This window comes from Mobula hypostoma, chromosome 11, assembly GCF_963921235.1.
Source record: "Mobula hypostoma chromosome 11, sMobHyp1.1, whole genome shotgun sequence".
NCBI lineage: Eukaryota > Metazoa > Chordata > Chondrichthyes > Myliobatiformes > Myliobatidae > Mobula > Mobula hypostoma.
In genome coordinates, this window is record NC_086107.1 from 55,958,644 (window position 1) to 55,974,438 (window position 15,795).

Consider the following 15,795-nt stretch of genomic DNA (forward strand, 5'->3'; position numbering starts at 1 on the left):
ACTTTCTCACTAACCTTGCAGGGCCACTTAAAAATATACCAAAGGACTGCCAATTGCTGTGCACTGGGAGAGCAGAAATCACTTTTATCAGAAACTCAATAGGAACATGAAACCTCAGTCCTACTCATTTTCTCTTCCTGTTTATTAATTGCTAGGTTGCTTCCCCACCACATCTACTCTTTAAGCAAATCTGTATTCTTATCTTCTATATGTACAAACTAATTTGTTAATCCTTTTTATTAATTGCTTAATGTATATAATTTATTTATGACAATGCATGTTATCATTTATTTTTGTTAATATTAAAATTGTATGATAATGGAAAACAGGTTAGACCATTTAGACAAATAAGCTAGACAAATAAAGTAGTTGCAGATTACTGATTAGTGAGATATGTGATCAAAACACTAAGATTGAGCATACAGAGGCATACCCATTTCCAAAAATTCATTGAATAAGCTAAAGGAATTAACACTGTTCAGGCTGTAATTTTTCATCCAATGATCCTTAATTTCATCTTTAACATCTTCTTTTAGGAGTTTTTTATGATATCTCTTCCATTGATGTTTCAAGGATCTGTCAAAGATGAACAATTGAAATTAGATAGGAACATGCAACCAGTCACATCTAACAACACAAACTAAATGTTGGAAATGCTAGCATCGAAGCAAGAGACAATCAGGGTTAATATTTCTTGTCAATGACTGGCATTTTCTATCATTATTTCAGATTTTAAATACCTACTGTGGTTTGGGGTTGTATATTCAAAATATGGTGTGAAATCTATTGAAATTGTTGGATAAATAGGCACTTGGTAAAGGCCTAAAATAGAAGCAAAGTTTAAGCAGAGTGGCCATTGTGTGAGTGGACAATGTTCACGTGGAGAGCTTGAGGCTTCAGCTCCAGAGACTTCAGCAAGGAGAGGCAGAGGCTAAGGTGAAATTCTGGTAAGTTTCCTTCTTATTGTACAATTAGAGCAGTGGAAATGTCAGGGAGGACAGTGGAATACTCCTCTTGCAAGATGTGGAAAGACAAGGAGACCTCCAATGTCCTTGACAACTACACCGAGAGGAAAATGCATCCAGATGCAACTTCTTACAGACTGTGTTAGGGAACTGAAGTTAGAGCTGGATGAACTCTGGATCATTTGGGAGACTGAGGGGTTGATTGACTGGAGATTCAGGGAGGTAGTTACACCTATGGTTCAGGATACTGGTAACTAGGTGACCATCAGTAGAGAAAAAGGGGGGTAGACAGCCAGTGCAGATTTCCCCCGTGGCCGTTCCCCTCAATAACAAGTACATCACTTTGGATACCATTGGGGTGGGGGGAAGACCTACGAGAAGAAAGTTGCAGCAAATAAGTTTGTGGCACTATGTCTGGGACTTGGAAGAGAAGGAGTGCAATGGTGATAGGGGATTCAATAGTTAGGGAAGAAGACTGGAAATTCTGCAGACGCAAAGAGATATGTTGCCTGCAGGTGCCAGTGTCAGGGAAATAAAAAAAGGATCACCACATTAATGAGATTATATTATAGGACACCCAATAGGCAGCAGGATTTAGAAGATCAAATTTGTAGAGTGATTTTGTACACAATTGTGAGAAAAAAGATGGTGATAGTAGATGATTTTAACTTTTGACTGGGATTCCTATACTGTAAAAGGGCTGGACAGGATACAGTTTGTCATAGGTATTCAGTAAAGTTTCCTTAATCAATATATAGAGGTCCCAGCTAGAAAGAGTGCAATACTGAATCTCCTATTGGAGAAAGAGACAGAACAGGTGACATATGTGTGTATAGAGGAACCCTCTGCATCCAGTGATCATCATTCAGTTAGTTTCAAGATAACTATGGAGCAAGATAAAAATGGTCCCCGGGTTGAGATTCTAAATTGGAGGAAGTCCAGTCTTGATGGCATTAGAAGGGATCTTGTGGATTGGGATATGTTGTTTTCTGGTAAAGTATGCTTGGTAAGTGGGAAGCTTTCAACAGTGAAATTTTAAGAGTACAGAGTTTGCATGTTCCTCTCAGAATAAAAGGCAAGGCTAACAGGCTTAGGGCATCTTGGTTTTTAAAAGATATTGAGGCTCTGGTTAAGAAAAAGAAAGATGCATAGCAGGTATAGGCAGCAATGAACAAATGAGATAGTTGATGAGTATAAGAAATAAAAGAGAACATTTAAGATGGAAATTAGGTGGGCTAAAAGAAGGCATGAGGTTCCCTAGCAGACAAGGTGGAGGAGAATCCGAGGGGCTTCAGCAGATACATTTAGAGCAAACCGATAGCAAGGGACAAAATTTGTCCTCTTGAAGATCAGTATGGTCATCTATACTATGGAGTTGAAAGAGAAGGGGGAGATCTTAAATGTTTTTCTTGAAAATTTAATTACTTGGGAGGTGGACACAGAGTTCATAGAATTGAGGCAAAACAGCAGTAAGATCATGGACCATATAGGGCCTGACAAGGTGTCCCTTCGGACCTTGTGGGAGGCTTGTACAGATATTGCAGGGGTCCTGGAAGAGATATTTAAAATGTCCTCAGGTGCACATATCTTTAAATATGAGTATTGCACCTTTTTAGAGCTGTATGATAATATACCATATAAATTCAAGGATATGAAGGATATGTTTCATTTACTTTATGATTGTCACCCAATGATTTATAATGTCAAATAGAAAATATTGACCAAGGCTCATATCTGCAGGCTACTGTGAAATCCTTTAGATTATAAATAATTTGATCCCAATACAATTGCCATCCTGTATATAACATTCTGTGGTCAGTAGATTTATTCCTGAGAAAGGATAACTTACGGGACAGAATACTCCACACAGCTGCTCAGTAGTTGCTTAAGTATCATGACAACTGCCATTTGAATGAAGAGATCTGTCATGCAGCCACTTGGATGGCACTAAAAAGAAAAAGAACATGGACTATTATTCCTGTCTGTCCATTTATGGTTGCGTAATGTTTATTTTATATATCCTATATTTTCTATATCTGATATAGGGATCTAATTGCAGGGACTCTTCAACCTTCAGCTTTCTTACCAATGACTTCTGTATAAAGTCAGGACTGTTCAGGCACTGCCATATCTTCTTCAATAATCAAGCAGGTCCATACCAGTCGCCATAATGATCGGAATAACATTGTGAATTCAGGGAAAGATATAGATTAAGTGTTCCATAGCTGATTTATTTCCTGCCTTGTAAGCATGCTTTCTTTATCCTTAGGATTGACAGGAATGTTCACTATTTTGTAGCCAGAATGTAAATGCAGCAACACTCAAAAAGCTTCAGCAGCTTTCTTCATTGCTGATTTGCAATGAACTCTGTATTTACAGCACAATCATTGTATTCCATACAGTTCTGATCACCCTACGACAGGAAGGATTTTGAGCCTTTGGAAAAGGTGCAGAAGATGATTACCAGGATGCTGCCTGGTTTGGAGGACATGTGTTATCATGAGATCTAGATAAACGGGTTGTTTTCTCTGGAGCGGCAGAGGCTGAGGGTAGATCTGATAGAGGTTTGTAAGATTATGTGAGGCATAGATAGATAGACAGGAAGTATTTGTTTACCAGGGTTGAAATGTGTAATGCCAGAGGGCATGCATTGAAGGTGAGAGGGGGTAGGTTGATGGGTAAGTTTTTGATTCAAAGTGATGGATGCCTGAAATGCACTGCCTGGTTTGGTAATAGAGGCAAATACATTAGAGGCTTTTAAGAAACTTTTAAATAGGCACATGAATGTGAGAAAGATGGAGGGATATAGACATTGTGTAGGTAGGAGGGATTAGAGTTTGGGTGTTTATATTTGTGTTTTAGCTGGTTTGGCACAACATTGTGGGTCGAGGGGCCTGTTACTGTGCTGTACTGTTCTATGTAACTATCTGCATTATCCTTAACAACTTTACTCTGACATAACCTTTCAGTACATGATTTTGTTATCAAAGGCAGCAGCAGCATCATGCAAATCCTAACTCACACCCATCCTAAGACAACTATCTACAGCATTAGCAACAAGGAAGGTGGGAGGAGAAGATGGCGATGCGCCTGCACCTGCGCAGCCCTCCAGTGAAAAATGATATCGTATCTGTTAAATAGGGACCGTGTACAATTCTGATTTGATGGAGAAGGACATGAAAGCACAGAGGAACGTCTGGAGAAATTTCTGAAATGCTCGTTCGCTGCTGTCGTTACTGTGTGGTCGGGAATCTTTCGGAGGGTAGGCCTCAAAATCCCCGGCCTTGCCTGCTTTTGGCGACCGAGAAGGAGGTCGAGTTGTTCGGACAGAGATGGTGCTCAGTACTCGGTGTCATCAGAGCTCGAAGTTTTCGGATGACTCAGTCGGATTGTGGTCGGCATGGCAGGGAGAGTTTTTCTTCCTTCTCCCGTCTGCGTGAGATGTGAGACATTTGAGAGACTTGGAACTTTACTGTGCTCATGGACTTCTTCATCAAGTTATGGTATTGTTGCACTGTTGTAACTATAAGTTATAATTATGTGGTTTTGGCAGTTTTTTCAGTCTTGGTCTGTCCTGTGTTTTGTGATATCACACCGGAGGAAATATTGTATCATTTCTTAAAGCATGCATTACTAAGTGACAATAAAAGAGGACTATGTGTCTTCATAATCTAAATCTAAAAGGAAGAAAAGCATGAAATTCCCTAACTGTGGGATCAAAAATGATTATTTTCAGTGCAATAATTTACCTAGCTTGGGCTAAAAATGTGCCCTGTGTCTGTGTTGTTCACAGCCAGGAACAAATGTATGAAATAATATTAGATGGAAAGCCAGGAATGAAGGTATAAGGTAACACACACTATCCAATTGTGTTGAAGATGTTCAGGATCTGGAGGAAGATATTGCTATTTAGAGAGTAAGTAGACATTGCATCCTATGCTGAAAAGACTAAAGAGTTAAATCTCAATGCCTGCTTTTAAAATAAAGAGACCCTCGTATTCATAGTCATACAATGTGATCTTCAACAATATAGAATGGGTGGAAAGTTTATAGGATGAGATCAATGCCTGTATCTACATCATCATACTACCTTATGCATGAGGCAGCTTTAAATGAATCACAAAAGGATCCTTATGGTCATCTTAACTTTTTCCAGGGAAACCTTTATAATTTTATTCCATCTTCCTTACACCATAAAAGGGGGAAATTTATGTTGGTTCACAAAGCAATCCCATTCATTTTCCTTGAATTCTTATCTCTGCACATTGCCAAATACTGTCCTTCAGATTCTCACACTTATCCGCACACTAGGGTTAATTTATAATGGCCAAACTGCATACCTTTGGCCTGGGGAAATAGGAGCGTTCAGAGGGAGAACATGTGAACTCCACACAGACAGCATTGGTGGTCAAAAAAGAATATGGGTAACTGAAGTTGTGAAACAAAAGTACTACCAGCTGTAGTAATGTGCAGTCTATGTGCTTTGAAAAAAATTGTCCCCTTCACAGGCAGTAGTGAAGATAAATATGACATTTTACTACCACATTTACATACACCATCCAGTCCAGGGAAACATATCTGCTAGGCCAGAAAAGGTAGAAAATTAGGTAAGTGAGAAAAGTGGATGAGAAACCGATTAAAAGGAACACCATTTGAAGAGAAAAGTCAAGACTAATACTTATCTATCAACGATTCATGAATCAGGGCAGATTATTGATGTATTCTGTCTCAGCAGATATTATTGATATTTTATAACTTATAGTGTTCTGAGTTGTATGAAAAATATGGATCAATAAATTAACACTCACCTCCTCTAGACGCCACTTTCTTGCTATTCTCACATATTTACTTGGATGACCATTAATCCTAATAGAGAGAAAAAAAATACTTACTTCAGGTGAGATTGTACTCTATACTGTTACACACTCACTGTGCTTTGTAATCTTACAGCACTTTCATCAGATTCATCAGTTGATCATCACTTAGTGAAACCTTTCTGTATTACTTTTTTAAATTAAGAAGTTAAATGTTTTGGGGTTCCAGTGACGTCATCGTCCAGAATGGCAGCCTAAAATAATAGCCCCTCCGGAAAAACGCTTATTTTGCCCCGTTAATCCACCAAATACAAGATCTCTCGAAAATATCTGAACTGGTAAGGGGGGCAAGAATGGGGAAAAAGAATGGAGATTTTAAAAAGTATCACTGCAGAGCCTGTGGATGAGCGGGGTGCAACGAGCAGCTCTCCTACATGAGTGTGTGGTAGCAAGGCTGCTGCTGGGCCTCGTTCAGGCGAAGCGGCAAATTTAATAAAAATTCTGGAAGAGATACGGGTATTCCAAAAAGACATAAAACAGCAACAAAATGATATCAAGTCAGAGCTCACCAACATTAATCAAAAAATAGCGGTGGCAGAGACACGAATTGAAAAGGTTTAAGATTGCGTTCAAAACGTGGAACGGATGTTAAGTAAGATGATAAAAGTGTTAAATCAACAAGAAAATAAACTACTTGACCAAGAAGGTCATGACGGAAGAATATCAGGATATATAATGTTCCCGAAGGAGCGGAGGGGATAGTATGACGGAGTTTATAGAAATGTTACTACGGGACACGCTGGAGATTTTCTCGACTACGCAACTTGACATTGAGAGAGCACACCACGCGCTCATCCCAAGGCCTTCTGGAGACAGGGAAGATAAGCCACGGTCAATAGTAATTAGATTCCTTCGGTACAAAACCAAAGCAGAAATTCTGCACTAGGCCTGGGGAAAGAAGGTATTTTTGAATGGGAAATTAATATATTTTGATCAAGATTACCCCCCAGCGGTCCTGCAGAAACATAAGGAATATTCTGAAGCAAAGCGAGTATTAAAGCAAAGAAAGATTAGCTTCCAGACTCCGTACCATGCTAAACTGCGAGCGTTTAATGAAGACGGGACGCAGCTGTATCAAACAGTGGAAGAATCGACTGCAGACATGAAGGACAGAGGGTTGCCCGTCAGCGTGATCAATCCGAGGGAAAGCCTGGCTGAGCAGCTATCCCACTCTGCTTGGGAAATAGAGAATCGAGAAAGCAGGGAATGGGAGGAGGGTGAGAGAAGAATATCAGGAAGAGACAGTTTTCAGAAGACAGCCCTCACCCCCTCCAGAAGAGCCATAAGGTCTGACTAATTTCAAAAGTGTTGATAAGCTAAACAGAAGCAAAAATAGACAGTGCTATACTTATCTCAAGAAATATATATTACAATGTGGATTTTATATTACTCATTTATTTTACTTTTTATTCATTCATTCACTCCTTTTTCCCCCACCTGAATGAGAATATATACATAGGAGAAATACACAGGGAAATCTTTTCTATGTAATAGACATAGCTTTTTTCCCCCCACTTACTTTTATGGGTACTGCAGTGGGGGCCCTCAACTCACAGGTAGGAGAGGCTGTCCCCCACGGCTAGGCATTTCCTCTAGCTCAACCCAGGGTCATCTACTAGAGACCTCAGCCTTGGAATCACACCTTCGTTACCTTTATTTTTATTCGCGTTTCTTGGTTCTTATTTGTTCAGGGAGTAGATCGATTAAGTTTTATTCTGCTAATTTCAGTGATATACTGACAGATAAATACACATGGCTAGGACAAAGTAAAATTCATTTCGCAGTAAAATTCTATCAAAAATGAAGAGAGAACAAGCCCATGTAGTATACAGGAAACTCACTTAAGTGATAATGAGCATGGAAAACTAAAGAGAATGGGCTTCACTAATTTGTTTTTCTCCTCATATAAATCAGGACATAGGAGAGGAGTTGCTATTCTCATCTCAAGCAAACTAAATTTTGAAAAAGTATTCGAAATGGGAGATAAGGAGGGCAGATACATTCTGGCAAGGGGGAATATAGATGGAAATTCAGTTACTCTATTGAATATATACGCACCCCCAGGAAGTGATATTAGTTTCTTCCAGAAAATTACTAATATTATGGTAACGGAAACAGGATGTCTCTTGATATGTGGGGGAGACTTAAATTTACAATTACAACCAAAGTTAGACTCTTCCAGTAGAAAAACCTATGAAACAAAGTCCTTAAATAGAAAGTTAACACACTTTTTGAGGATGTTGTCTAATTGCTATATGGAGGGTCCTTTTCCCCGACAGAAGGGATTACACTCATTATTCTGCCCCCCCCAATATGTATGTACAAGAATAGACTATTTCATAACATTTGGAAAAGATAAAGACAAAATAATCACCTGTGGAATTCGGACAATAGGTGTAAGTGACCATGCACCTATATATTTATCTGTTGATTTTGACCTACAACCAAAGAATACTATTTGGAAACTAAGTTCAATTCTACTCAATGATTCCTATTTTAAGGAACGAATTAAAAAAAAGAAATTGGCCTTTACTTAGAATTCAATGATACTGGAGAGGTTTCACCTCCCTTTCTATGGGATACTCTGAAGGCTGTCTTAAGAGGGAAAATTATAGCGATATCTTCATAAAAGAAAAAAATAAGGAATAAAACATTAGAGGAATTACAAAATAAGATGAAGGAACTAGAAAAAAAACAAATTGAGTTTGGCACAGGATACATTAGAGGAAATTTTAAAAATTACAAATGAAATTAATAGTTTAACTACACAAGAAATCAGGAAGAATTTGATGTTTCTGAAACAGAGACACTACGAAAGTGGATCTAAATCTATGAAAATACTGGCATGGAAACTGGAAAAAAAAAAGCAGAAAATACAATTCATAGAATTAGGGATCCAAGAACAAAAGTGATAAAAAAAATTAGCTAAGCAAAATGACAGATCATAAATTGGCCTGTTACGCGGATGACATTTTGATCTATCTAGGGCAACCAACAAACGTACTCTTTACCTAAATTCATGCAATCCTTTGATCAATATGGTCAATTATCAGGATACAAGATCAACACAGATAAAACCCAATTACTTTCATATAACTATAGCCCACCAAGAGAAATTGAAAGTAGATATCCCTGGGCATGGCAAACAGAGTCTTTCAAATATTTGGGCATCATTATGCCAAAAGATTTGGCAAAATTATCAGAATGCAATTATCTGCCTATATATAAAAAAATTAAGGAAGATATGACAAGATGGAACCTAATTCCTTTCTTTAGTCTCAGTTCAAGGATTATTAAAATGAATATATTGTCCAGATAATTATGTCTCTTTCAGACCCTACCAATAGAGATTGACCAAAATCAATTCAATGAATGGAACAAAATGTTATCAAGATATATATGGCAAGGTAAAAGGCCTAGAGTTTGTCTCAAAACTTTGCATTTAGCCAAGGAAAAGCGGGGGTTAGGGCCTACCTTCTCTTAGAGATTATTATTTTGCAGCACAATTGAGAGCTGTGATATGCTGGTGCAACCCATCATATGATGCTCAATGGAAAAACATTGAGGAGAGGATACTTTCCATCCCCTTACAGGCAATTTTGACTGATAACAACCTACAAAGTTACATAAATACTATTGATAACCCATGGGTGAAATGGACTCTTAAAATATGGAAAACTATTATAAAAGAATATAAACTAGAGGGAAATATTGCAATTCTTAAATGGTGTGCATATGACTCGGAATTTATGCAGAATAAACTGGATGCTAGATTTAAGGACTGGACTGCTAAATGAATAACAGTTCTCTGCAATATAATGAAAGAAGGAACACTGTTCAGGTTTGAAATCCTTAAAGAGAAACACTTATCAGAAAACAAGACTTTTATTGGTATTTACAGATGCAACAGTATGTTAATAGGAGGGTTAAAAATGTAACCAAGGCAAGTACATGTTTGATAGAGCTATTTAGAAAGGCATATAATTCAGATAACAGTAGTAGAATCATTTCAAGTGTGTATAAGGGTTTGTTAAATCTTAAAACACATTTGACTTCATACATTAAAACAAAATGGGAGAAGGAAGGAGGGATAATTATATCTGAGGATGAATGGACTATAATATGGAGGTTATCAATGGAAGTGCATCAGTTCACAGAAATGGAGGGAGTTTGGATGGAAAAGCTTGATAAGATATTTTATTACACTCTCTCAGAAATCCCATTATGATAGTAACCTCCCTGTTTGCTGGAGAAATTGTGGAAATCAAAATGCAAACCATTATCATATCTTCTGGAAATGCCCCGTTATCAAAAACTATTGGAGTGGGATACACAATGCCCTACAAGACATCTTTAAATGTGAAATACCCTTAGAAAGTAAGACCATATATTTTGGGTATATACCTCAAGAATGGTTGAAAAGAAATAAACATTTAATGAATATACTGCTGGTGGCTGGTAAAAAGACTCTTACCAGGAAATGGTTATCACAGGAGAGCCCAACTTTAAACGTATGGATGGAATTTACAATGGACATTTACAAAATGGAGAAGATAACAGTATCTGTTAAACATAAGTTAACATAAGTAAGCATAAGAAGCCCACAGCATCTTCAACTCGGTCAGTTCTGATTACAGAGTGGTGTCAATAAAAGTGAGACTGAGCCTGCGGCAACTCAAAGCCACTGGTCCCAAGGAGAAGATAGACTGGAAGGCATTCTCCTCACAACCTGTTCTTCAAGATCAGTACACAATGGAGGTGAGAAATCGCTTCGGCCCACTGGAAAGGGGGGGAGGAAGAGACTGCCACCGACCACTATCTACGGCTCGTAGACGCACACACAGATGCAACAAAGAGTTTGCCTACTGTGAAGTGAATCAAGAAGAGTCGGATCTCGAAACATCCTGACGTCGTCTCAGCAAGGAGTGTAGTCAATGCTTGTCATGCCGAACTTAGAAGGAGCGAAACAGAAGAGACAATAGACAATAGGTGCAGGAGTAGGCCATTTGGCCCTTTGAGCCAGCACCACCATTCACTGTGATCAAGGCTGATCATCCACAATCAGTATCCAGTTCCTGCCTTATCCCCATAACCTTTGATTCTGCTATCTTTAAGAGCTCTATCCATCTCTTTCTTGAAAGCATCCAGAGACTTGGCCTCCACAGCCTTCTGAGGCAGAGCATTCCATATATCCACCACTCTCTGGGTGAAAAAGTTTTTCCTCAACTCCGTTCTAAATGGCCTACCCCTTATTCTTAAACTGTGGCCTCTGGTTCTGGACTCACCCATCAGCGGGAACATGCTCCCTGCCTCCAGCGTGTCCAATCCCTTAATAATCTTATATGTTTCAATAAGATCCCCTCTCAGCCTTCTAAATTCCAGTGTATACAAGCCCAGTCGCTCCAATCTTTCGACATATGACTGTCCCGCCATCCCGGGAATTAACCTTGTGAACCTACGCTGCACTCCCTCAATAGCAAGAATGTCCTTCCTCAAATTTGGAGACCAAAACTGCACACAGTACTCCAGGTGTGGTCTCACCAGGGCCCTGTACAGCTGCAGAAGGACCTCAAGGGCCCAATTTTGGTCTTAACTATTTTTTCCCTTTTCACATACCTAAAGAAGCTTTTACTATCCTCCTTTATATTCTTGGCTAGTTTACCTTCGTACCTCATTTTTTCTCCGCGTAATGCCTTTTTAGCTACCTTCTGTTGCTCCTTAAAAGTTTCCCAATCCTCTGGCTTCCCACTCATCTTTGCTATGTTATACTTCTTCTATTATTTTTATACTGTCCATTACTTCCCTTGTCAGCCATGGCCTCCCCTTACTTTGGAATGAACTGATCCTGCACCTTCCGCATTATTCCCAGAAACACTTGCCATTGCTGTTCCACTGTCAGCCCTGCTAGGGTATTGTTCCATTGAACTTTGGCCAGCTTCTCCCGCATAGCACCATAGTTCCCTTTGTTCAGCTATAATACTGACACTTCCGAGTTTCCCTTCTCCCTCTCAAACTGTAGATTAAAACTTATCATATTATGGTCACTACCTCCGAATGGCTCCTTTACCTCGAGGTCCCTGATCAAATCCAGTTCATTGCACAACACTAAATCTAGAATTGCGTTCTCTCTGGTAGGCTCCAGTACAAGCTGTTCTAAGAATCCACCTTGGAGGGACTCCACAAACTCCCTTTCTTGGGGTCCAGTACCAACCTGATTCCTCCAGTCTACCTGCATGTTGAAGTCCCCCATAACAACTGTAGCATTACCTTTGCAACATGCCAATTTTAACTCTTGATTCAACTTACACCCTACATCCAGACTACTGTTTGGGAGCCTGTAGATAACTCCCATTAGGGTCTTTCTACCCTTAGAATTTCTCAGTTCTATCCATACTGACTCTACGTCTCCTGATTCTATGTCCCCCCTCTCAAGGGACTGAATATCATTCCTCACCAACAGAGCCACCCCACCCCCTCTGCCCATCAGTCTGTCCTTTCGATAGGACGTATACCCTTGAATATTCATTTCCCAGGCCCTGTCCACTTGAAGCCATGTCTCTGTTATTCCCACAACATCATACTTACCAATTTCCAACTGTGCCTCAAGCTCATCTACTTTATTTCTTATACTCCATGCATTCATAAACAATACTTTTAATTCATTACTCCCCTCACCTTTCATATCAATTCCTATTTCACTTTGCCGTACTGTATGATCCCTTCTTGAGCTTTCTGCTCTGTTGATTCTGTTGTCTTTCTTAACTTTTCTTATTCTCACTTTCCCTTTAACTCCATCCTTATGTTTCCAGTTCGTCCCCTCCCCCCCCCCACTACTTAGTTTAAACACACTCGTGTTGCAGAGGCAAACCTGCCTGCCAGAATGCTGGTGCCCCGCTTATTAAGGTGCAACCCGTCCCTTTTGTACAATTCATCCTTACCCCGAAACATACCCCAGTGGTCCAAGAATGTAAATCCTTGCTTCCTGCACCAGAGACAAGAGCTAAGAGACAAGTTCAAGACAGCAAAGAAGAATCTCTTTGTCACCTACAACCGACTGAAGGAAGAGGAACTAGCTGAGAGGATTAGAGAGATAGAAGCTGCTCATGAAGACATGCAGCAGGAAGAAGCATGGCACCTAGTCAATGAGATCAGTAGGCGGAAGAAGTCCCCATTAGGTCAAATAAGTGGTAAAACAGCAGAGGACCGTGTCCTGACATGGTTTACCCACTTTAAGAACCTGCTGGGAAGCCCTCCAACGATCACGGAAGAAGAAGAGGACATACCCATGATACTAACACAAGTCAACATCGATGATGGCCCATTCACCATTGTGGAACTGAAGGCGGCCAAATATGCACTCAAACAGGGCAGGAGCACTGGACCAGATGGGATACCACCAGATGTCCTGAAGAACTGCGACCTGGATGACATCTTGCTGGACATATTTAATACGGCACTGATGAAAGGTGGCAAACCAGAACAGTGGTCACTCTCAAACATTATCCCAGTCCCCAAGTCTGGATCCCTCACGAAGACAGGTAACTACCGCAGTATCAGCTTGACCTGCATCTTAGCAAAGCTATACAATCGGATGATCTTGAACAGGATTTGCACCGCCATTGACCCTAAGCTAAGATTCAATCAGAATGGTTTTTGGCAGAAGCGCCCGACAGTAATGTAAATACTTGCTCTCCGTAGGATCCTCGAGGAAGTCAAGAAGAACAACCTACCAGCCGTGCTTACTTACATCGATTTCCGCAAAGCTTTTGACTCCATTCACCGAGGTAAAATGCTGAAGATCCTGAAAGCTTACGGAGCGCCATACCATCTACTGAGAGCAATAGAGTCCGGCTATACCAAAACCATGGCAAAAGTTGTATCACCAGATGGAGAAACAGCAGTGTTCGAGCTCCTAGCTGGTGTGCTGCAAGGAGGCACTCTGGCACCCTACATCTTTATAAATGTCCTTGATTACCCTCTGCGTCAAGCTACCAAAGGTTATGACAAGCTTGGTTTTACCATAAAACCAGGGCGAACCAAAAGGGTCAGACCAGTTACACTCACAGATCTCGATTTTGCAGATGACATAGGAGATGACATAGCTCTCTGACCAGATGGAGGAAGCACAGCAGCTACTGACAAAAGTGGAAATAGAATGCAATAAAGTTGGACTTCACCTAAACGCTAAAAAGACAGAGTACATGGCATTTAACTGCGACGAAGGTACTCTCAAGACCGTAGAGAATTATACCATTAAGGAAGTCTTTGACTACAAGTACCTCGGGTCAAGAATGATGAGTTCGGAGAAGGACATAAAGATACGGAAGGCACTGACGTGGAGGGCTATGAACGACATGAAGGAAATCTGGAAGTCAAACCTGACCAGAGAGCTTAAAAAGAGGATTTTCGTAGCAGTCATAGAGTCCATTCTCACGTACGGATGCGAGACGTGGACACTCACCAAGACGATGCGAAAGTCTCTAGATGGTTGCTGTACATGAACGCTCCGGATGGCTCTTGACGTGAGTTGGCAATAGCACATGACAAACGTCAAGCTCTATAACAACCTACCAATGCTCACCGCGAAAATCGAGACGAGAAGACTGCAACTAGTGGGGCACTGTCTACGCCACTCTGAGCTACCTGCCAGCCTAGTCATCATATGGGAGCCCAAGCACGGGAGGATGAACCCTGGGCACCCTCCCAAGACTACGGTCAACATGCTCCTAGAAGACAGCGGCGCGGCTAATGTAGATGAACTGAACACACTGATGGGGGAGAGGGAGAAGTGGAGAGTCCGTCATCGTGCCCAACACCAGCCCCTAAGCCTGAGTCAACGTAGTAGTAGTAATCATAAGTTGGAACTATTTGATTCATACTGGGAAAAATGGTTTAACTACATAACACCTCATAGGCCTGATTTTATTCTCACAAATCAATGAATATGTTGTAAAAAAGATCACTCCCTACTTGTACATAGTTTTCTTCTTTTGCTTGTTCTTTCTTTCCTCTCTTTTCTATAAGTGTATACCTCAGATAAATATAATGTGGAGATTTGTGGCAAATATGACTATATGATATACATGTACAGTATCTGAAATATATCTTATGGAAATGTTTGTTTGATGATGAACTTCAATAAAAAATAAATTACAGAAAAAAAAAGAATTTAAATGTTTTATTTTATTTAGAGATACAGCACAGAGGAGGTATTCTGGCCCAACAAGCTGCACCACCCAGCAACCCACCAATTTAGCCCTAGCCTAACCACAGGATAATTTACAATGACCAATTAACCTACTAACTAGTACATTTTTGGACTGTGGGAGGAAACCAGACCCGGAGGAAACCCACACGCTCATGGGAAGAACATACAAATTTCTTACAGAGGACACCAGAATTGAACTCCAAACTCTGATGCCCCAAGCTGAAATAATGTTGACCCAACCTCTACGCTACCATGGCACCCCATATTTTGATATTATTTTAATAGCTTTTGAACATACTTGAATAGTTGTGAATAACAGTGACCTCCACATACATCCCTTCCCTTTGATAACTTTGCCATTTATAAAGTCTGCCTAATTAAGTTCTCAGAGCAATATTGCCCAGAACAAGCCAATTTTGATTTACGATGCTCTGCACTATTTTGAGCCTCATCAGCCAGGAGGGATCAATGATCCTGGAGGCAGATGGTGTCCAGGTAAGTACAAGCTTCAAAGACAAGTGATATTTCACAAATGAGTGGGGGATCTAAGCCATTGATTGGCTAACATTGTAAAGACATGCCCTCAATTGAGCTATCTAACGGCAAGGTTTACACTCACCACACTACTTATTATAAAAGACAGTAATCTCTGATCACCATGGATAACAAAACTTTCCATAAAGTAAATAGATTATTGAGTTGAATGTATGGCTAAAAGATTGATGTAGCACTGGCATCGATATTGGGT

At 40.1% G+C, this 15,795-nt stretch overlaps 1 protein-coding gene across 2 annotated transcripts in view; it reads right to left on the reverse strand.

The window, feature by feature from the left end:
• LOC134353766 (anoctamin-9-like) overlaps nt 1-15,795 on the reverse strand; it is a 171,446-nt gene that overhangs the window by 27,141 nt on the left and 128,510 nt on the right. For both annotated transcript variants that reach the window (XM_063062116.1, XM_063062115.1), the window contains 3 exons: nt 5,774-5,831; nt 2,815-2,912; nt 434-576 (listed from right to left, as the gene is read on the reverse strand). In XM_063062116.1, the coding sequence (XP_062918186.1) occupies nt 434-576; nt 2,815-2,912; nt 5,774-5,831 (299 nt within the window). The remainder of the gene's footprint in view (nt 1-433; nt 577-2,814; nt 2,913-5,773; nt 5,832-15,795) is intronic.